This window comes from Halichoeres trimaculatus, unplaced genomic scaffold (assembly GCF_033239565.1).
Source record: "Halichoeres trimaculatus isolate MK-OKI-2021-1 unplaced genomic scaffold, fHalTri1.1 fHalTri1_scaffold_17, whole genome shotgun sequence".
NCBI lineage: Eukaryota > Metazoa > Chordata > Actinopteri > Labriformes > Labridae > Halichoeres > Halichoeres trimaculatus.
This window is the reverse complement of record NW_027437195.1, coordinates 24,116,922-24,141,229: the sequence shown is the minus strand read 5'-3', so window position 1 is coordinate 24,141,229 and position 24,308 is coordinate 24,116,922. Positions and strand designations below refer to the sequence as shown.

Sequence of the window (24,308 nt, the reverse complement as noted above, 5' to 3'; positions counted from 1 at the left end):
CACAGATTAAAATCTTAGACATCGGCAGAAAATAAGCATCTATGACAACACTTTATTTTCAGCTGCTCATTTCAGAAATATGCTTCATTTCATTCCTACCAAAGTAACGAAAAGTATGACTTTTTCCAGCTTCAAACCACCAGACCGTCAGACACTTGTTGACACACAATATAAAAATACAGTTTTGACTGGAAGAAGCTGCCAATTTTCTCTGCAATGATTGTGTTTGTTTACAGTAATCAGCGTAATATGTCAAAATGAGTGCACTAAAGATTTATTGATGTCAAAATGTTACACGTAGCGTCTTTAATTAGCTCAGCGTGATTAAAAACCTGACTCTTCAGCCGTGAAAGACATTCACCAGGATGCTGGAGTGAAATCATCCAGCATTCAGTTAAATAATCTGTTCACTCAGTCTGGCAGCACTGCCTCAGAAGATGAAGAATGGCGTGTACTCAGCATTTTGACTGCTTCCGATTCCACGCCATCAGAAACATGGATACAGCAGAACAAGATGATGGACGCGTTACACAGCCTGAATATTGAAAGATAATAAAGGCAGCAGAAACATCCGTCTTTGTCATCTCGTCTCTCTCAGTGTGTGCTTGGTGCGAGTTGAGCAGCCGTGCAGAGCGGCGACGAGGTTTCTCAGCTGAACCGTTATTATTTAACACATCACTCTGAGCTGCAGGAAACACTCTGTCTGCTGAGATCCCCGAGCAGCTTGTTTCCACTCACAATCTGTGCCAATATGTCTGTAGGTGGATGTACAGTAGAGGTATAAATATCCCTCATGAACGTTGTAATGTGTATTTTATGAAGCGTGATGACTCATCCGCAGTACACTGGATTATGCCTTTGTAATGAGGTTTCATGAATCCAGTGTTTCTAAAAACAGAAAAATATAAAGGTATGCAGGCCAAAAGCAAAGAATAAATGTTTGCTTCACACATCGCACAAGTTTACGCACAGAGATTGAACAGAGACAGAAACTCAAATCCAAATAAGTCATCATAGTAAGCTTCTTGGTTCAATACATCCTCTGGAGCAGGAACCAACAATTCTTGTTCTGTTAAGCTGACAACTGACTTTTTTTCCTATCAGCAAACAAAATGAGTCTGGAAAAGTGGCTTATGTAAAGTGGCGTACGTAAAGTGGCGTACGTAAAGTGGGGAACGTAAAGTGGCGTATGTAAAGAAGCGTATGTAAAGAAGCTTACATAATGAAGCATACGTAATGAAGCATACGTAAAGAAGCATATGTAAAGTAGCGTACATAAAGTGGTATACTTGTAGTAGCCTATGTATGTAAAAAAAAAAAAAAAAAAAGTAGCGTAACCATAGACTGTAAAAAAATGGATATCATCTTGCTTGGCTCAAAGTAAGGCTGCCGCAAAAACTGCTCCCACTGGTGGCTGGCTGCAGTATAGGTCAAAAAATCTGACTCTCCAGTCATTCCAGATGGGCTGGGGTCAAACTTTTAAGGGGACATATCATGCCGATCCCTGATTTAATACTTACATATAATATAATGAATTTGAAAACAAGACCTTACACCCCCTGAATTTTCAAAAAATGAGAGATTGTATTTTTTCTGATATCCTAGAATGAGATTTGATGCCTCTGAAAATAGGTCATTGCCATTTTGCCGCGAGATTTCGACCTTCGTGACAACATGAGGATCCTTTCTTTTTATTGGAGTAATCTGATAAAGCAGCTCCTTCTCTGTGATGTCAGTTAGTCACACAACCGCCACCGAGGGATACACCCACCAAGAGCCGAGTATAAACGTATAAACTATACATGTTACAGTACCGGTTTGACTCACCACACTGAAGCGTCCTGAGATGATCTGTGTCGAGGTGGATTTTCTTCCTCCTGAGCTGCAGAACCGTCCGGGTCTGACTGACAATACAAAAGGACGTATCCTACACTCTGCCATTTTATTAGTGCTATCAATGCCTTATAGGGAAGTTTTGGCAAACAGCAAACTCGCTCGGTCTGCTCCATTCATGGGACGATTTTGTAAATACTGCCATGCTGCAAAAACCGCCCCCTGGCTCCCCCTGGTTGTTAATGTAATGTGATATTTGTGGTTTCTTTTAAAGGCTGGTATTGGTAGAGCAGTGCATACTGAGTTGTGTACAATGTGTGGTGTACATGGAGTGTCATATGCAGAGTAGCCTTTGTAAAGTGAAATTTCTAGAGGAGCATGTCTAGAGAGGCAGAAGCAGATGGCGTGTGATGGACATTAGGTGACATACAAAGAGTGGCCATTGTTAAGTGGAATTTCCAGAGTGGCGTCAGAGTTGTGTCCGTGGATTTGGATGAGTTGGGTTGCATTTGTAGAGCAGTGTGTATTAAGCAGTATATTTTAAGTGGTGAACATAGATTGGCGCACCTAGAGTGGTGGACATGGGATAGACGGACATATGCAGAGTGGCCTGTGTAAGAGGAATTTCTAGAGTGGCGTATATGGAGCCACATTAGTACAGTGGATGTAGAGTAGTCGATAGAGTTGTGGTTGGAAGGGTGCTTGTGAAATTGCATATGTGTAGTGGTTTCTGCACCTAGAGTGGCATAGGTTAAACAACACTTGTGCAGGGTTTTTTATATGAAATGTTGCATTTATAGTTGTTTACATAAAGTTACATCCATGGTATAGCATGTGTAGCACTGGGTTCATTATGTCATATGGATAACTTTATTTATGCCGTGCTTTTATAAACCACAAACATTACTTTATATTAGAGGCTTATGTTTGCTCAAAGCGCCTTTCCTTTTGTTAATGATACCCAGTTATAGCAGTGCTTAACAGACTACATCAGATCAGTATCAAGCTTTGTACCCTTACATGTTTCTTTTATTAACACATGAGGATAAGTGGCCAATTATTGAGGGGGCTTTTATTTTAGGTCTTTAAAGAGTAAGAAACATCATGTGTGTTCTTTTATATTGAGATCACTTACATATCATGCTGTAATCTTTTTGTCAGATAGAGTTGGTATTTTTTTCTGTTCCCTGCCCAGCCTTTATGAAACACCACACTGTCACTGATAGAAGTTGAGACACTTGGACTCACCACAGCTTGGTTTTGGCCTCAGATCAGCATGGCTCGTCTGGTACTAATGATAATTAAAGAAGTCACCCACAGCAATTAATGCACTAGCTGATAATGATGATTAGCTGTGGACTGTGCTTGATTTAAAAAGTTGATAAGCGGCCTCTGAACACAAACAGGTTAATTAGCATCATGTCGAGATGACACTGGCTTCAATGGGAGCTGGAACATTTGTGGCTTCTTTGGTTTCCCTCTGCCCCTCATTCTTTTAACATGTGAACACATTGTTTTATCAACATCAGGAAAATGTGATGAAGAATTTAGGTGGAAAATCTGTCAATAAAAACCTCTGGAGGATAAAAGCTATCTTTATCCTCTTATAAATGTCATGTAATTATCCTTAAGTAAGTAAGTAACATCACAAGGAGTGAAGTCTTTCTCTGTGCCATCATAACTGTAATGAAGTTTAGATCTAAACTATTCCAAGAGCACACGGCTAGCTCTAACGCCATGTGTCTGCAGAATAAAGGAGACTCTGAAGCAGCTCTTTGGGTCAACTGTGAGTCACAAACTCCCCTACATGCAAACAAGCTTTTTAACATCGCTAGCAGCAACGCTTTGCAGTTCTAAGACGGTTTACTTGCTTACTTTTTTTATTCGCCGCCTCCAACCTAAAAGGCAGCTGTCACGTTAGATCCCATCACCCTTACCTCGGACATATTGACAGGAAAAACACTTTCTCTTACACAACCTAGATTCAGCAAAATGTTATTTTGAAATTTTTTTGTCCCTCTTAAACATAGATATTTTTCCATTTTGCAAAGAAAAGTAATCTTTTCTTTTATTCATGTATAATAGAATTCAATAAATAACTGGCTGTTCTAGTCTAGTTAGTGTAAACTGGAGTCCTAGAGTGTTGATTTTTTTTGTCTGTCCCTGACAGATTCAAACTATTATTCGGTCCAAAGGCAGTTTAAAAAATCATGCATTCTTATGTTGTTTTCCAAAGGAAGGAAATACTTTTTTTATTTTTAAGCCAAAATCGGCATTCAGTTTTTGAAAAGAGCAACTTATTTTAGGTCAACTTCAACTATGGGGAAACTTTTCATGTTAAAGTTTAACACATGAAATTACGATCTAGTTGTCAGTGTTGTCTAGAAATGGGTGCCTTTCACATTTGAAACAATACTGTTGCCCGGTACCTGGCAATCGGTAACGCTACTCAAGGGTACCAATTTTTCGGTACTTTTATCAGTTTTGAGGTAAAAAGAATCAATTTGATTAATAATAAAATGTAAATTCTTATCAATTTAACATATTTATTCTTCAATATATAACCTTGTAATGCTGTGTTCATATCCAGCATTGAAAATCACCAACTTTTTCACTCCCTCACAGTCATAAGGATGTGTTTTGGTACCTAAACATGGTACCTTTTGATTTTACATGACTCAGTACCTGGTACTTATGACAGAATTCGGTCGGTACCTATAAAAGTACCTTATTCGGTACCCATCCCTAGTGTTGTCAGTGATCAGGCAGATTTATCTTGTAAACCTTCAAGCTGAATTGCTGGTTCCAATCAGACTATATATTGGGTGGACAGCATGGCTCCACCATTTAACATTTGTAGGATTCTGGGAGAATCTGAGTGGAGCCGGGTGACAAAAATAAAATATTTATTTTTTCTTTCAAGAGTCTAATCACTTCTTGACTCTACCTCCCGACATATTTTACAATCCCTGAAAAAAATACTCAAGAATGGCAGCTGTCAATCATTGCTAAACGTGACGTAAAAGAAAAAAAGAAGACTTGACTACAAGGCAGCCAAATGGTATCTTCAAACCACCACAACAATCCAAGGTGAGAAACATTTCTGCGAGGTGAATTAATTTTTTAAAGTTTGACCACAGCCCATCTGGTATGACTGGGGAGACTGATTTTTTTTCCCTATACTTGAGCCGGCCACCAGGGGGAGCAGTTTTTGTGGCGACCTCACCTCGAGCTGAACACGATGATGTCCAATTTTTTTACAGTCGATGGTTCCAATAAGCAGAGGTGGAAGCTACAATTATTGGTTAATTGTGGTATAAACAATGGGCAGTGATGCAGAGTTTTGAGGATGGTCGCTACATTAAGCAACCTTAACTTCCTCTGAGTTAGGATGAGGCAAAGAGGCAGAGTTTAGCCTCCTTTCACCTCTAAATGGGCAACTACATAAGTTTAACAACTCCCAAAATGAGGAGTGATAAAAAAAATTCAGCTGTAAATTTGTTTAGTTTTGCTGTAAAGATCAGCTTTTGAATGGGTGTATGTGTGGTTTGTGATGCTTCTGCAGCCTGCCTCAAGTGGACGCTCAAGGAACTGCAGATTGTAGCACTTCAGCTTCAGCTTCATATTTTCAGACTGAAGATTTCTCTGATTGGCCCTGAATTAATGTGACAGAAATCATTCAGCCAATCACCCCCTGAGATTTTTTAAAAGGTTTTGCTCTCCTCACACACCCTCTCTAGGGTTTTGCTTAAATGGATGTAAAACATGTATCACATGCTATAAAAACACGATACATTCTATCTGGCATGTTGGCTCTGCGATTATACTGATACAACCGGTTTTTTTTCTGCTTCGGGATCTAATTAAAACACCATCTTTAAATAGTAATGATAAAATGCAAAGGGATAAAACCTGATTTTTTCATCCATCGATTGGAAAGCACCTCACACTGAGCTTGTTTAATATGAGTTAATGCGTAATTATCATCCCCTCTGACATCAGGTTGGTGCAGAGAAGTTTTGAGTTAATGTTATGTCTCTGAGCTCAGGATCACGACGCAGAATATCCCCTCATTTTGCTGATTTCTATCGGACATCGTGCCTTTGAGCCCATAAAAGGCTTCAAAGCACCACATCCCTCTAACTAGCTCAGCGTAATTGAATAATCAGTGCCACATATATCACACCTTTGGGTCAATACCAGCCGTTTTCAGAGCCCATCACATTTTTCCCCTCCTCATCAACCTGCTCTCTTCTTTGTGCATGCATGTTTCTTCCATTTCCACTGCTCACCTGCTTTTTCTGTTTCCTCCATGCCTCCCCTCTTCCTCCTCCTCCTCCTCCTCCTCCTTTTCTTTCACAGCTCTGTTGTTAGCTGAAGGTAAGATATCCACTCCTCCTTTCAGCATCTCCACTAACATCTCCCTCTTTGTGTGTTGGTGTGGTGCAGTTTGAAGACCCTGAGCTCATTTAATCTGATTTTGATGGAGAACTCAGTCAGCAACCTTTGGATGAGTCTGGATGTCAATGAGCTGCATGCCAGTTATGGCCTTTACTACAAATTAATGGTTCTAGCCATCATGGTTTGTGGTTTGTTGAGTATTTTAAGGCTTGAGTTTCCAATTTGGCTCTTGTAATGTCACTTGAGTCATGATCATATCATGTGGTTTGGTGGCTCGGGTATGTAACATCAATACTACTAATTCAGAGCTTCATTTCTGGTCGGACTTCCTCACATGGAAAATCCACAATAACTAACAAGTGGAGCAAACTGAGAATTGTAATCTGACGGATATTGTGTTTCTTCGTAGCGCATGCAAGATTCTGTGCGATCTTATGTCTGAAGAATCATTACTACAAAGTTTAGCGTGTGGTCCAGCAAAAACTCCATTTGTGTGCATTGTGATGCAAGGTCTTATAGACCCTTCTATAACCTGTATCATCATAAATGCACTAATTTTGACATCAGTATCAATGTTTTTGCTCCATGCATTCAGAATTCACTTCTTTAAACTCTGAATTCAGACTCTAAGCAACTTATAAATGTCTCAGCTTAACTCAACTTTATTCACAACCACAGCTGAAACAAAGTTCTGTGCATAAAAAGACAAAGGCATCAAAAAGTAAATAAATTAAATAATTGTGTTTGCAATCAATTTATTGTTTTGTTTTGAAAATAATTTAAGAACAAAAACTAAAAATAAATCATAAAACACGGAAATAATAGCAACTTTTCAAGCTAGGTTGAAAGCCAAGAAGTAAAAAATGGGTTTTAAGATGAGTTTTAACAAGCATTGTTCCATTAGTGGTTGTCAGAATCGATACTCCACCATGGATTCAACCAGAAATCAGAAATACTTTATTAATCCCCCGGGGGAGTGACCGTACTACTAGGTGACCTTCAGCAAGTTCAGCAACATGGACGTAGCCTCCGCAACATCACCCGTCTGTTCCTGAAACCATGAAATGAAGCCAATCCACGGACACATCCACGTTGGATATGAGGCCGGCTGTGAGTTTCCTTTCGAACAGCCACAGGGCGCCCGTTAGCCATGTGACCTGAGCTGTGCCTCTGATTGGTTAATCAAACAACCCTAATAACTTCTGAACTGCTGAGTTAGGAAAAAAAATCACTCACCGTACAGTGTGTGCTGATTGTGAAATTAGCGTTATAGACCCAAGCCACAATTTGAACCAGGTGGTAAATATGCTTTTTAATGCCGTAAAAGTCTGTTTTTATGGCTGGATGTGTACATGACTTCTAACTTTCTGCAGCCAGCCTCAAGCGGATTCTCAATGAACAGCAGCTTTTCCACAAAGGCTTCATTTTTATTAACCGGATGTTGCTCTTTTGTTATTGTTTGCCGAGAGTCACCACTTAACAGGGTCTCACTTAACACTGAAACACCAGCAACATCCATGGCTGCGAGCTATTGAATGTGATTCCTGCTACTTAAGTTAACCAGGTTTGCTTGGTAATAAGTGATATTCACTGCTGAAATCCTAAATCCAGTCTTTGTGCAGGTGATAAAAGAGTTGGTTTCCGGCCAAGGTTAAGACCAAATGTGGCACTTAGGAGTCAATACGGAGAGTGAACAACCAGAGAAAGTTCAAACCACGATTAACAGAAACAGATTTTATGTTTACAGAGATACTATGATGTATTATCAAACTTTTCACTACTACTAACTGCTAACTAATTACCAATCCTAAAATGCAAATTCATTATTATGATATATTTGGTACAGTTCTCTGTATGGATGTAGTTTTCTGGCCCCTTTATTTTGACCCAGGTCTCAAACTTGGCAGTTTGTGTGCTCGTCTTTGGCTTGTCAGGGTTTCTGGTTTATTGACACAAGTTTCCGTCTCCATACGTCACAGTCCATATACATCCACAGGTAATACAGTCACAAGAATTGAGTAAGTTGTGAGTCCAAAATCCAAATAAAAGCAAGTCCTCTGAAACTTTGTCCACTCACTGATGTATCCCATCCACTCACCGATTTCACGCAAAGCTGGAAGTTGTTTTTCGTCCGTCAAAGTGATTTTATTAATATAAAATAAATTGTTCTTTTATTTGTGGTGAATCCCCCTTGCGTAGCTTGGTAAACCACAGTAGCGGTGTGTTGCCCGAATGCGCCTGCAGACATAAATGTTTACTAACAGTGGAGGGGTCTATGGAGTTTGACTCACTTCCAGACTCAGCCTCAAGTGGCCACTGGAGGAACTACAATTTGGCAGTTCTGCGTCAGATTCCTTTGGCTGTTGTTGCTCGGTTTTATTTTGCAGCTGACCAACATTTTTGGACAGTCTGTCTTAGATAAGAAGCTGCGTGCCAGCACTGTTTTCCCTCTCTACTCTTCCAAACAAAACACACTCCTCCACGGCTCTCTCGGGCTCCTAATGACAGATTTTCAAGCGGATCAGCAGATTAATTAATCATGAATCCATAAATTATGCTCTCCAGCCGAGAACAAGGTACAGACACTTGATAACCATCAGGAGATAAAAACCTGCCGTTCCAAAATTAGAAATTTAATTACCTTTAGTGCGTTTGTGTTATTATTTTCCTCTTCCTTGTCAAGGAAATTTGTGTCATGTTGCAGTGCGGCTCTGAGCAGAGGAACGGCTGGATAATCAAATTTTAAACACGAGCAAAAGAAATCCTGTCAGGACTTGAGGGTACACACTTTCCTGGGTGTGTAATTGATTTAGCTTAAAGTGTGTGTGCTGGCACTCATGCACTGGTATATTATGCATGCCTCTCTCTCTGTACGTGAGTCTGTGTATGTGGGAGTTTGTGTGTGTGAGCTCGCCAGCCCGCCTTCCTATCGCAGGGACTTGACTGTGATCTTTAATGGCAGCGTTAATATTTAATGGTAAGCGTGTTGTCAGCAAAGAGCAGCAGGCTGGGACGCAGGACTTGTATAAAAGACGACAAGGTCTCTGCACCAGGTGGCTCAGTGGGGGACTCGCACTCAGAGCGGGATGGGAGACCTTCAGATGCCTGAATCGCTCCTTCTTGATCGAGTTTGACAGCACAGAATAGATGTTACGCCGCTCTTTGTAGTGTGCAACGGTGCACTCAGGGGATCTATGAAGCATTGTGGGGGTTTTTTGTTGAACAGATACACGCAGGATAAGTTTGATGGACGGATAGAAGGAGCAATCAAGACCTCAATGAGCCGGAGTAATCAGATCCTATCAGAAAACAAGTAATTAAGCTGAAAGTGATGTGAGTTTGAAGAGGAAGGCCTTAAAAGTTGGTCTTTGTCAGAGAAATTGGTGATGATATCATATTTAAAAGAGTCAAATCTAAATGACAGCACATTTCACACTATGTAAACAATCTGCTGTAGGTGGTGTCGACTTCTTGTCTTTAAAAACATGAACAAGTTGTGGGGGATACAGGGACACACCCTTAAAACTGTCAAAATTTTTTGTAAATCAGTGTGGATAGTTTTTAATATTCTAGCAGGATTTCTTCGCATATTTCATAGGGATGGAACAGTTAATGGCACGTGCTCTGTTTGGTTCGTGTTTTTCTTTTTTCTTCTTTCTACAGCTTAGTTTGGAGCGAGTATATAGCTCTGATCATACGCATGCCCAATGCGAGGCCAAGGATACAGTGGAACAGTTGGGGGGAGGCGTGTGTGATGTTTACATGACAGGTAGAGAAGGCAAAGTTAAGCCTCATTTCCACCAAGCAGTTCAGTTCAGTTTGTCTTGGCACACGTTGTACGGCTTTTCCACTGACTAATCCCAGGACAGACCCCCAAATAATCGAGATGAACCGTCCCACTTTTTGCCACCCTTCTGTATGGGTGCCAGACTGAACCGATCCAATCTCAGAAGGTGGAGCTACTACACTGAAGACCATTGATTGGTTGAAAGAATCGTCACTTACCGTGTGACAGTGGCTGCATTTCTCCTGGTGGCTCACAGCCTTCTCTGAAACAAAGCTTGATTGCACTTTGTATCAAAGAGCTACATGCCAATCACAGAGAGGACAAAATGTTTGATATCTTCCATCTATGCTCTTCGTTTAATGTGTCGCATTTTTCTTCTTCGCTGGATTTATTAGCGGGGTACACTGTGGTGCGCTATCAGCATCCAGCTTACATGCCGCCTACCACAAGGGGGCACGGTTTGGCTGTGGAAACACAAACAGGACTAAGCTTTACCAAGCCAACCAGTACCAAACCTTACTGATCTAAACCGGACTGCTTGGTGGAAACGGGGCTTTAGAGGGTGTACCTGCGGCGTTGAGTCATTCTGCTGTCTGAGAGCTCTTTAGATTAGATTTCAGACCCCTTTTGTGAGTTTTATGAAAGGACGGCAATTCTTGCAACTTTTCTGGAGTTTGGAGTCTAACGTTGAAGCGTGTTTTGATCACCTGATTGGGCAGCGTGTGCTATTGTGAGCCCCCTCCCCAGATGAAATCACGCAAGTGTGTGTCTCATTATGGTCACTTCTGCTGGTCCCCAGCCCAGATAAAGGAGGAGGGTTGACATTTAGACATATAAAAAAAAACAAGAATCGAGGAACAGAGGAAAGTTAATTTTTAGCTCTTAACATATTTATGAGGTTGTGTTTTACCTGCTTTCTGTCTCTCGCACGTTATTTCTCTCTCCTACAGAGTCCATGATAATTACATGCAAATGGATTATTCTGCAGATTAGACAGCAGGATCATTCAGTGACTTTTAGTGACTTCTGGGACAGCCACTAGTGACTTTCCTTACTGAGGAGTTGGCGTGTTGAAACTGGTAATGTTTCACTCAGCTTTAATGATGTTTGAAATGGGAAACAGACTCATTCTTTCAGGTTTTTCATGACTCTAAATGACAGAATTGATTAAAAATAATGTGTTAATAGTGGATGATTAGGGTATATAGTAAAGATAAAGGTGTTAAAACAACAACAATGTACACTGACCCAAACCAAAAACTGTGATAGGAACCCAACCGTGGATTTTGTGAACTGTTCCATCCCTGATGTTTCAGTTGTCTTGTTGAGTCGTGCCACCGTAGATGTCACTGTAATGTCAGACGAGTGAAGACGCGTGGAAAACTCTCAGGGTGAATGATAAATAATAGATTTACACTCATTGTTTGCTTTTTCCTCTGTGTGTTTTTGTGCTGGAGTGATCAAGCATGCATGCTTGTGTTACCTTAACGTTACAAAGTTTGAACTCCACCAATACAGAGAAGGAATTTCCACATTAATGACATATTTCTTCTTTGCATTGATTGAAAATGTCAGCTGTTGCTGGCAGACTGAATATAAAACAAACCTGCACCTCCTGATCATAAAAGTCTGAATAAATTCAAACTGTTTCCCTCTGATGTTCTGTGTGTGAGCTGTGAAGAACAACACAACATGCTAATCATCCTGAGTGCCGTCTTTTCCTCACTGTTCTTCTGTGTCTCTGCTCCCCGTCGCCCTCGCCGCTCAGATGTTCCAGAGAGGAAGCTGACATCAGACGAGGAGGAAGCCAGGCGCATCGCTGAGATGGGGAAACCGGTGCTGGGGGAACACTCGAAGCTGGAAGTGATTATCGAGGAATCATACGAGTTTAAGGTGGGAAGGGTTACTCATCAAACAGAGCCGCACACAGCAGCCTGATTATTATTACAGCTGTTACCCAAACAGACAGAGACAGAGAGCAGATACACGCATCTAATTTTAGCATGTCTCTCTTCGGAGGCCTCCGAACCCACTGGGACGCATCTCTGGAGGAGATTTTATATGCATCCTTAAACCTCCCAATCCAAAAATCACCTTGTTTGTTTCTGCTGTCAGGCTGCACACAAATTTCTTTACTCTACCGCCATCATGTGGTGAAAATGTGTGCTTCATACTCAAAGCAGTCTTTTAAATTCAAAGACTGCACATCAAATCAGACAAAAAGACTAGTTTCATCATATTTACAGGTTTTAAAAAGTAGCACATCGGCATGACTGTGGTGTCAGATAAATCACAAAAATTCTTCCATTTTTATTCTTTTTCTGTGTTTCGCCCCAAACACACACAGTTATTTCTAGCATATGTGCAAACCGGCTCCGAACCTTGTCCTGATTCTCTTTCCTCTGACACACACATGACAGATTTCATGCTTGTTTTGGTTCCTTGCCCCACAGAGCACAGTGGACAAGCTGATCAAGAAGACCAACCTGGCTCTGGTGGTGGGAACAAACTCATGGAGAGATCAATTCATGGAGGCTATCACAGTCAGCGCAGGTAATGTCATACTGACACGAAAACATCATATTTTCTGCTTATGATCACACTGGGCATCATGTTTCTTCATATGAACAGGTTATTTGTTCAGGTAATTATTGTTCTATTAAAGGGGCTGTGGGGAGTTAGAAAGTGATCTTGAAAAAGTCTCCCTTCTAGATATTTGCCTGATTGTAATTCACACTTTAAAATGAGATTATCAGCGCCAATATTGCTTGTTACAGGTTCTTTAAGTTGCTACTTCTTAGCTTCCAGTTTGGGTAAACCAGGACCGGATTGATCTACGGCATGTCTTGGTCTCTATGACAACACCACGCTGGCTGACGAGGTTTAGTAGTGAGAAGAAATAAAACTCAGAGATCTGTGTATTTCTCTGCTAAAAATGATTTCTGTGATTAATTTTGTAGTGATGGTGGACACAGGAGCCAAACTGTCAGACAGAAAAAGAACAGAAGAGCAGAAGAAAGATAAACAGGAGAGTGATACAGCCCGAGCCAAAGGCTAATTAGCCTTTTAGCTCGAGCTGTATCACTCTAACACAGAGGCTAACCAACCCACAGTCAGCAGTTATTCTGCAGTGGTCTGTTCAAACCTGAGAGTCTATCAATAAAATGAAGAGTGAGGTTACATTAGCTCTGATTGGTAGATGACTGGCAGGACATAACCAGGATTTACTAACGTTACACTTTACAGAAATGTCTCAGAGCACTGGGCTGCCAGCTGTGCTACATATGGACGGCTACTTAACTACTTACAAAGTGACAGTGTTTACTTGTTGTCACATTAGCCTACAGATACGTCGGAGCACCAGGCTAACATATAGCGTAGCGCTACGTAACTGTCTTGATAAGTCCCTTACCTCAGCGCGTTGTATCCAGTAAAAAGTTGTCTTGAACAAAGAAAATTTGTTTTGATCTGATCTCCATTTAATTCCAAAACAAACACACATCTCACTAAAAGTGATTTACGACAGTGTGCGAAGACTCCAGGCCACAAGGTGGCGAGGGAGTGCAATTAAAACAGATCCTCCTCATAACATCTTAAATAAAAAAATCAAACTCCAGTTTCTAAATGTGACGAAAAGCCACAAAAATATTGTTTATTCTGGGATTTATTGACTTTATTCACAGCATACTAAATTATATTTCTGAAAATGTAATTCCCTCAGCTTTAAATCTACTGTAACATTTTTTTCTGTATGTTTTGTAGCTTTATACCACAGTAAGTGACAGTTAGGAGCTTGATTTATACAGGTGATATCACAGACTGAACTTCAGATGGACAGAGATGCTACTGGAAGTGTTATCTCTAAATTTTCTTTTTTGACATAGTAATGCTTTCATTGAAATAACAGTCAAGACTTACTGCTCAAAACTGCCGACTTTAAACAATTCACTGTAAAAAAAAAAAAATGTAGGTGTATATTTTAAAAACAGTCTGTACTTTTGGTGTCTTGGAATACAAAATAATAATATCTAGGATATTACATCATGAAGGCAAACTAAATTTGAAAAACTAGTCAGCAGTAGTATTTTATTAATGCAAGGACTAAAGTGTCAGTGAAAAAAATCTGCAAAAGTTGCAACAGAAACCAGCTACATTAAACCCCTAGTAGTAGTAGTTTACTAAATATCTCCTAAGCTAAGCTAACTTATATTTGGCAATAGCTCCAGAGTCAGATATACAAGTCATCGTCTACATCTTCAAACCCTGACATGATTTGACTTCTCAGAGAAAGCAGAGCTCCTGATGTCCTGTAATAATCTCACGTCTGTAAAGGAAGAAGCTCATCCATCATGTCAGGTCACGGCAGCATCAGATCAGCCCGCAGCCTGCAGAGCTGATGTCCTCCGCAGTCACAACCAGGCCTCGCTTCCTATCCGTGCTGCTGAAATATTTAATCCAGAGCTGCTTTTTACTTTTTCATGATCCACCCTGAGAAAAGCACGCAGGCAGCTCACATGGCCTGACACTTTGAATCAGCAGCGTGTCCCCGCTGTCTGCTGAGCTTCCTGTGGACGCCCTGCTCCTCCACCTGAGGAGGCTGACTGCTCTTATTTAGCCGTGATGAGGTGATGAAGGAGCTCAGAGTGAGGAAGTTTCTTCACTTTGAGGGGAGACAAAGTTACTTCAATGACCTGGAAGTCACCTGAAAATCTCCATTTTGATAGTCCCTCCCATTCATTCCTTCAGTTTTAACGACTTAGCTCCTCTGTTTCCTCTTAGTGCATTAAGAGTGCAGCTCTCACCAAATCCAACCTTGTTTGTTTAAGTATGTATGCAAACTGTCTGCTTTAATTTCATCTCTCTTTGGAGTGTGCATACTTCATATTTAAAACCTGGAGAACCACTTGAATTTGGGACACTGTCAGGTTGTTTTCTCTTTAACGGACTCAAAAACAAAAAGCAAACCCTAAATATTGAAGTTTTTCACCCAGAAACAGAGTTAGTTTGAGAAAGCAGGTTACAGAGTGCATTATTAACCGAGGTAGAAACATGAAAGTGCATCTATAACCTGAGAATCAAAGAAGCAAAGATCAATGCATGTGCACATTTTAAACCTCCCTAATAAGAGACGAGAACCTGGCGGTATTTTTGATAATTAAAAACCATCCTCGCCCTCTGGTGGTTATTCATCTATTTATGTATTGGTGTCACATTTAAAGCTGAACAGCCACAACAATAACCTCAGGCTGCAGCGATAAGATGTCTCACTCTGAAAAATGAGTCAATGTGCCTTTTTTTAAGTGAGTCTTGTCCTCTTCCTCCCCCTCTCTGTCATCCCTTATCTCCTTCATCGATTCTTTATCTCGCCTACTCTCTCTTTACCCTCTCTGCTCCCTTAAACTTCCTCTTCATCATCTGTCTCACTTTTATTCTTCCTCTGTCACTTTCTCTTCTGCTTTTTCGCTCCTTTCTCTCTGTATCTTTGCACAAATCTGTCCCTCCTCATTCAATCCATCCCTCCCGCACTCGGCCCCATTTCCACCCAGAAGATGAGGAGGAGGACGACACGGGGGAAGAACGGCTGCCTTCCTGTTTCGACTACGTCATGCACTTCCTCACCGTCTTCTGGAAGGTTCTGTTTGCCTGCGTCCCTCCCACGGACTACCTGAACGGCTGGGCCTGCTTCGTCATCTCCATCGTTATCATCGGCCTGCTCACGGCCGTCATCGGCGACCTGGCATCTCACTTCGGCTGCACCATCGGCCTCAAGGACTCAGTGACTGCTGTGGTGTTCGTGGCGCTCGGTACATCCGTCCCAGGTGAGACCCAGAGCAACAGAATGATTTGTCTTTTCTAAATCCTCTTTTTAGTCTGTCAGGTTGTTTTAAATCTCCTGGACATCATACGATCTCTGATGCCCCCGCTGACTTCTAATCTAGAAACAAGCAACGAGATGGAGGAGAGGTCTCAGCAGAGCTTCGAGGGCAGCATCAACACCTGTACCCACCTACCTGTCAGTTTCACCACATGCCCAGTTGTTCCAAATGACTCCTGGCTTGGGGCCTGTGTCCACTGGCAGCAGTTTCTATAGAAGTGTAGCAGCATCACAAAAATACTATATTATCTTTTCAGAAAACCAGTGACAAAAGACAATTGATCAACAATTGTTTTTGTTTTTTGTTTCTTTTTGGCTTCACACAACACTGAACTGCACTGGTATCATACAAAAAATAAGCGCCACAAGAAAAAAAAATTGTTAGTGGAAATGGGCCCTCAATCAAAACAGTTGTTTCAAAACAAAAAACAAGGTTACTTTAACAAAATCCGCAAAAACATGCTATATTATTTTGTTTATTGACAAGAATGGCTCCTGCCCACCTGGGGTCCCTCTTCCAGGTCTACACTCCTTCTCACCCACTATGCTCTGCTTGTGAAAGACGCCTGGTGCTCCCAGCCTAGTGCGGCTCCAAATCTCTAGCCAGACTCTTCTCCTCTGTTGTGCCCAAATGGTGGAATGAATTACCTAACTCTATACGATCCACTGAGTCCCTTTCTACTTTAAGAGATGTCTGAAGACTCATCTGTTTAGGGAACACTTAGGCCCTTAATCTGACCCTTCTCCTCTTTGTCCTCAGGGGTAGAATGAGTCAGAAGGTCTAAGACTCAGCTCTTCGTGAATTTTCAGCAATAATTGCTGAATGTTTTTGAAGGTTGAAGTATATATATTTGCAGCAATTGATTGTGGTTAGTTGGCTAGACTATTCTACATTACTAAAAAAAATATCATTTTGTCGCACGAACTAGGTTTTTCCTTCTGTCTAAATTCTTGCTTGTGTTGTACATGGCTTTGGACAAAAGCATCTGCTAAATGAAATGAAATTTGAAAGTACAAAAGTGTTTATCATATATTATTTGAAAAAATATGCAATCTTTTGATGAAATAATTATTTTTTAAAAATGAAAAACAATTTAAATGTTACTCTTACTGCAACTTCTTGAAAATATCATAAGATTTCGTGAGAGCAGCCATCATGTAAAAGGCCAAAAAAATATTTTGTAAGGGAACTATCATGTTGATGAGATCAAGGTCTTTAAAACTTGTGCATCAAATATTAAACATTCAGCAAAAAAGGGTTAAACTGCCTTTTTTGTCAAACTGTAAGGTCCTATGATATTTGAAGTGACGTTTATTACCTGAAATGAACAACACGTCACAGGAAACCTCAACTCAATTTGTTATAAAAAGGCAGAGTGTGCAGCTTTGGTAAATGATCAGTGCATTTATTTTTTAGGGGAAAAAGTTTGGGTTTACACAAAAGTTACTATGGACAGAATATTTCCCGCCTTTTTGTGGTTGATGAAATCAAGGTGTTGTTTATTTCCATGCAACATTTGAAATGTGTGTTTCTCTTCCCACAGACACATTCGCCAGTAAGGTCTCAGCAGTCCAGGACACCTACGCAGACGCCTCCATCGGGAATGTGACCGGCAGCAATGCCGTCAACGTCTTCCTTGGAATCGGCGTTGCATGGTCAGTGGCAGCCATCTACTGGCACATGAAGGGGAAGCCGTTCGTGGTGGAAGCCGGCTCACTGGCGTTCTCCGTCACTCTCTTCACCATCTTCGCCTTCCTGGCCATCTCGGTGCTGCTTTACCGGCGCCGGGCCCACATCGGGGGAGAACTGGGCGGGCCCCGAGGACACAGACTGGCCACGTCAGCCTTCTTTTTCGCCCTCTGGTTCCTTTACATCCTTTTCTCCAGTCTGGAGGCTTACTGTCATATAGAGGGCTTTTAAACAGGACACAACTAGAGAGTGAGAGAAAACACACACAGGGGTTTAAAGTACAACTTCAGAGGTTAAAGAGTGAATTCTCACTGTGGAATTTGGTTCAGTCTTGTTTGGTATGAAAGGAGAGGTAAACCCAGGGTTTCTCCCCCATGCCTCCTCCCTCTCTCTCCCTCAATCCCTCCTGTAAGGATGCTTGGCGGTGTGTTTCCTGCCCTCTAGCGCTGACAGGCTGCGGGGAAGCGCTGTCCTGAGCCTGTGCGGGTGTTCTTACAGAGGGGATTGGGTTACCACCGAGTCCAGGAGATGCCGACGCTGAGGTGGTCCTGCATTCCACTGGAAGAGACTGCAGTCTTATACCTGGAGAGAGTCGAGTCAATCAGAGGTATATATTTTTCTCAACATCTGACGAGAACGACTTTTTCTAGAAAAATATTTTGGGGATAAAAACAGGAAAATAAACCAACCAAAAAAAGTAACACACTCTCACACACACACACACAAAGAAGAACAAAGGACTATTTTTTGATGTACGTTAAGGATTTAACAAAAGATTATATCGTATATGGAAATATGTTGTGGAGTGACACTGGGACAGTTCATAGTATTTATTTTTATTTGCATAGTTTCCTAAGAAGCATTGCAGAGTTCTCAGATTTCATGGAGAAGACAAAGAAGAGGAGCGACAGAGACGGTTCATACTGGCAGACAAATCATTCAAACTGGCGAGGAGGAAGAGGCGGACACAGTGAACATGGTCAAACTGCCCTGAACATTACTTCCGTACTCTATACGTATCTATATATAATATATTTCCATATTTTCTGTATATTTTGAATATTTGTTTAAATGTGGTCACCTTCTGCTCTAACAACAGAGGATTGCTGTGGCTAAGTGGGAGGGGAGGGGGGGTCAAACTATATACTGGAAGATGTCTTCACATTTCTAAAAAAGTTATGTATCTTGCCTAGGTAAAAGTATGTCATTGTATTTTATTTATTTACTGATATCTTGGTCTCACTCGAGTTTTCATCTTTTCGATCAGAAACTGGAAAAAAGAAAAAAAAAAAAAAAACGTGCTGCAGAGGTCAATTCAGAGGTATTTTTTTACTGTTCCTTCCATGCACTTTGCTGTATAGTTCTATTTATGGAGACTTCTATATGTACATGTGCAAGAGGCCCACGTTAAAGGTGTCACTACAGACTGAGCAGAGTGCCTGTGGGGGGAGCTGTTGCTGCAGATGACCACACTAACAGCCTGAAGAGTTTCTCTCTAAAATTGGACATTTTTTTAAAGCTGCATTAAGGGATTCTTGGCCACAAGGGGGCAGTAGAGCCAGTTAAAAAAATGGCATTTGCAGTATCCCAAAAAATGCATCATATGATGTAGTACCTGAATTTTGTAATCCCAAATTCTGGGTTTATTAAATGATGCACAAAAAAAATAACAACAGATGTCTGTAAATCGGCTTAAACACAGAGTTTAATGGGCCTTAGACAAACTGTTATCCAAGTGGTAAAGTTAAAACAAATTTAAAGTTATCTTTTCTATATCCTGAAAGGTCAAGAGGTTAGATGCTAGTGTGTTAGCTTGAATTGCCATACACCAGAAGGCTATCTCTCAGCATAGGCTAATTCAAGAGAAGATTTTTTTAGCTTCATAATTACTAATCAGCTTTTATTTAGCCAAAATAAACTTCAAACTAATTGTTGAATCGAGTTCCTGTTAAACATCCCAGACCCAAACTGGAGAACCTTAATTTAAGCCTTTAGCTGCTGTTCTGCTAGCAGAACTAGCAGTAACTTAGCACAAAATTGCTTCCTTCGTCCTTATTTCTGAAGTAGTGTCTTGCCTCTAGTTTGAACTTGTTTCTTATGAGTAAAATTGTACTGGTCCACAAAATAACTGCACGCATTTTTATTTTATGTCATTTTTATGTCTCTTTTATTGATCCAGGTTAGTCCCATTGAGGTTGGTGGTAAGTCAGCCAGAATCAGGTTAAACTAAAAGTTCCAAGACAGAAGTCAACTGAAATATTAGCATACAGAAAGCCTGAATTGAGGCTAACAATTTAAAACATTCAAACAAACATACAAACCCAATTAAAATCAGACTGGAAACCCATAGACTGTAGTAGTCTACAGTCATAGTATCCTCGATGTCAAACCGCCGGTTTCTGAAACAGAGTTTTGAAGTAAATTGTATATGAGGGTCATACTGAAAATAATGATAGTAACCAATAGCTATAGGATGCCATTAGTCACATGATCTGAGCTGTGCCTCTGTTTGAGTGAAATTTCATTCTTAATATCTTCTAAACCTGAGTTAAATTAAAAAAAAAAAAAAACGTGTATAGCGTGTGCCAGTAAAGAAATTAGATATTCAGATGGAAGACATTTTTTGTACCAGGCTGTAAAAATATTTATTTTTGGCTTGGTGTGTATGTGGTTTCTGGTATTTCCAGGGCCAGCCTCAAGTGGACACTTGATGAATTGAAGGTTTTAGCACTTCCACAATGCTTCACTTTTTTAGACCAGAGTTTGCTGCTTGGGAAAACCCAAAGGCTTTCTTTCCCAACTCAGTTTGGACATCAGGAACAACCAATGTCACAAAGTCGAAAAAACAGAGGTTCTGAAAGGTGTTCTGGAATGTTCGCCAGAATGATATCATAAAGATTCTAGAATGGTTTTGAGGATGCTTATGCACCAACGACCAAGCTAGCTCATACTCAAAGCTCTGTTAGCATGCAGGTATATCTTTTTGCACCTGCTCTTTCAAAACCCAGTGTTAACTCTTCTTTAACCATTTTTTCTTCAACAATTTCAAAAAGTGACATTCTACACGCTAAATATATTTTTTTCTTTCATTTTTTTATGTTATAAACTATCTTGATATACAAGATAAAGGAAATGCACAGCTATGAATACAGCTCACTTTAGCTAGATTTTAATTAGCAAACCCAAGCTGGTAGCTTTCTTTTTTTCATACTGACTGACAAAGGGCTATGTACAAACACTAAATAAATGGGCAACTAAGTTACAGTTCACTTACATTATCAGCAGTTAGCTGGAACTAAGCAAAAGTTGTTGGATTCAAAATGCATCTTTGAATATCTGTCGATGCAGTTTTGATTGAAAAAACCTATTAGTTATTGTAGCCTCTGCGAGTTGCAGCAAATTTCCTAGACTTCTGGGGTAACAAGGATTTCTTAGGGGGAGAAAAATGGTCAATATGCTCGGCACTGTTTTCTTTTTTTAACAACACTACTAAAGTTTCAAGTCACTGCAGACTTATGTAATATCAAATGCTCACTACCGTAAGAATGCTTCCAACACTAAGAAATCTTGTTCCTCATTGACAGAATTTACATAAAGGGGTTTTTTCAAATGAAGCTTTGGCAAAGTTAATCTTTCTTCTCTTGATGGAAGTTTTGGTGACACCACTGACAGATTTGTAAGTGCTAAGTTTGCAGTAAATTGCTTGATTTTCCATGAGAAAATTAACTTTTGAAAATGATAGACAGAAACTCTTCAGATAAGCTTCTTTAAAAGTCACTGGTGTGGGCGTCAAAAGCAGCAAACAGCTCCAGGTTGAATCTGAAAGTAGCCTGATGTTGATATTGAATGCTGTTTATCACACGACTGGTGCTTTGTTTTTTAATCGAGAGACAAAAAACACTGAAACTCCCAAGAGCAGCAGAGAATTTGTTCATTTGCATAAAGTGTGTGTTAATATGTGATCAGTCGATTTTGGCTAATTTTAAAATCAACCAAGAGATTACCAAAGAGGTGGGAAGCAATGTGTGTCAGTAAATTATAAAAATAAAATGTAAACAAAAAAATAAGTGACAGTAAGTGGCAGTGACACTGTATCTCCACAAGGGGGATGTCATTCTCCAGTCCCTGTGGTTGTCCCTTTTTCTATCTCCTCCTTAGCACTCTTCCTCTTCTCCTCCTCTCCCTTAGTGTTCTTCCTTTGTGGTGAGCAGTGTTGTACATACGTCTCGTGGCTGATTTGGATGCTTTTCTCCCGGCCCTGGACCACACCTGCTCACCCCCACTCTGTCTCTATCTCTTACATGTAAACACACAAACACACAAACATTCAGAGCAGAGCGACGGGTCCACTGCTGCACAAGATGGAGGCCCATTCTGAGGCAACACAAACCCCACAGTTTTGTACATAATTTTCAGAGTATGTTTACATAGACACAGTAGAGGTGTCCTGGGGGATGGGCGGGGGGAGCATGTCGACACGACTCTCACATCTCATCTCTCTTCAGTCGCTTCATCTGAGCCAGTGCCGGTGGGAGTTTGAGGTTTTTATTCATTTAATTCTGGGGGTAAGCTTATCATCTCCTCCCTCTTTTTTAAAATCCTGCAACAGGGAGTCTTTTCAGTCTTGCAGGTGTTTGTGATGTCAAGAAATTGCCAGTGTTCTTGGTTTAATCTCTCGCCTTTAAAGGCTATTTGTGTTACTTCTTCTCTTAACTTTGTTTTTTGAACATCGGCCTGTGTTTGTTTGTGCATGTCGCCATGCTGAAGCCCGGCTCGTGTGCACGGCAGGCGGTGATGTGGTTAGCCTTAAGAAAGGGGCGCGACTAAATTTTTCTCTTTAAAAACAAACATGTCTTAATTCTGTACAAGATGATTTCTGTTTTTTCACTTCACCTCTCAAGGCACCAGTCTTTTAGTTTCCTTTACTGAAGTATCACCACACAAGGGTTGGACTTGTGGTTGATTTTGTTGTGAGACACAAAGGAAAGGTTCATTGATGACAAAAATACTGTTCTTTTTACTTTTTGTTTTTGGTGTGTGTGTGTGTAACAAGAGGGGCACATTTAACTGGATGGGTATGTTTTTAACTGGCCTGCAATGAGATGTCAAAATAAAAGTTTTCAAAGCTGAGAGTGTTTTTAAATCAAACCTTTTTGTTGTTTTGCTTCTGGCTCATGGGTTAACAAATTTTACCTGCTCAAATCATGAAGCTTTACTTTTTATTTTCAACCTGGGCTACGATGTTAATGCACTATGCTCACTAAATACAGACACGTAAGCTCTTCTGGCAAATCATAAGACAAAAAAAGTGTAAGGCAGCCTTTCAAGTGGAAACTATGTGTCAAACAAATAAGCTATCATCAAATGTAAAATAAACATCAAAACTTAATTCCAAGCTAGTATTAGCCACATCAGCACAGCAGCCACCTTACTCAACAAACAGTATCATTTATACATTCCCAGTTGTAGCAGACTTAGAAAATTTTAATAGTAAAAACTCAAAGCTGTACTCGTACTAATAGTAACACAAAATTGTCAACTAGAAGAAGACTTTACTAGTAAGGTGTACTTGCACATGGGGATGGGTACCTTTCACATTTGAAACGATACGGTACCGATGCACGGTACCTGGCAATCGGTACCGGTACTCAATGGTAGCAAGTTTCAGTACTTTTTTGTGTTTATGTGGTAAAAATATCAATTTGCTTAATAATGAAATATAAAAAAATATCAATTTAACAAATTTATTCTTCAATATATAACCTTGCAATGCTGTGTTCATGTCCAGCATGGAAAATCACCTACTCTTCCACTCCCTCACAGTCACAAGGATGGGTTTAGGTACCTAAACATGGTACCTTTTGGTTTTACATGAATTGATACCCGGTACTTTTGACAGAATTCAGTCGGTACCTATAAAAGTACCTAATTCGGTACCCACCCCTACTTGCACACCAGTGAGCCAAAAAACCTTTACTAGTGAGACAAAAATTTTGGTTTACTAGTACTACTAGTAAACTCAAAATAACTCATTAGCTGTACTAGTAGACTGTAGTCTACTAGTACTACTAGTAAAGCCAAACAGTCCCTAGTAGTACTAGTAGACCTTATTCAAATGAAGTAGAAGGGATTATAAATAAATACAGCACCCTGATTGGTTTTTATATTTTCAAAAGCCAATGGGAGGCCTGAATTGTTTTTCCCACCACCTTATTAGCATATGTGACTAACTAGTAGTACTAGTGAACATTTTTAAGTCTACTAGTAGTACTAATAGACTTAAAACAGTCTACTAGTACTATTGATGAACATTTTCGGTCTACTAGTAGAACTAGTGATGCATTTTGCCTGACTAGCACTACTACTCGCACTTTTTTTTTAGAAAAGTCTACACGTGTACCAGTAAACCAAAATTGAGTACATGTACTCTAAAATTAAGGACTCGCAGAGCTAGACTATGATTTATGTCGCTGATATCAATTTTATGCTCTAACGGCTTTCCATAAAGGGTCTCATACAGCAGAGGATTTTAAGAACATTATTTTCTGAATGATTAATAACACAAGTTTGGGGACAAAAATTTTAATAAATCTAAACATTTTGTTATTTGATTAAGCTTTGAACAGCTAGTAAATAAAAGCTCATTTTACTTGGCTATGCTAGCTAGTGATTTATCTTATTTGTCAACAACTCCTAGCAAACATTACATTTAGCTAGCTGTA

At 40.2% G+C, this 24,308-nt stretch overlaps 1 protein-coding gene across 2 annotated transcripts in view; it reads left to right on the top strand.

Annotated features, from left to right (window-relative positions):
* Positions 1-18,713, top strand: part of slc8a3 (solute carrier family 8 member 3) — a 165,094-nt gene extending 146,381 nt beyond the window's left edge. For both annotated transcript variants that reach the window (XM_074692023.1, XM_074692021.1), the window contains exons 4-7: positions 11,790-11,914; positions 12,475-12,574; positions 15,571-15,840; positions 17,441-18,713. In XM_074692023.1, coding sequence (XP_074548124.1) covers positions 11,790-11,914; positions 12,475-12,574; positions 15,571-15,840; positions 17,441-17,817 — 872 coding nt within the window. In that variant the 3' untranslated portion in view covers positions 17,818-18,713. The remainder of the gene's footprint in view (positions 1-11,789; positions 11,915-12,474; positions 12,575-15,570; positions 15,841-17,440) is intronic.
* The last annotated feature ends 5,595 nt before the right edge of the window (positions 18,714-24,308 follow it).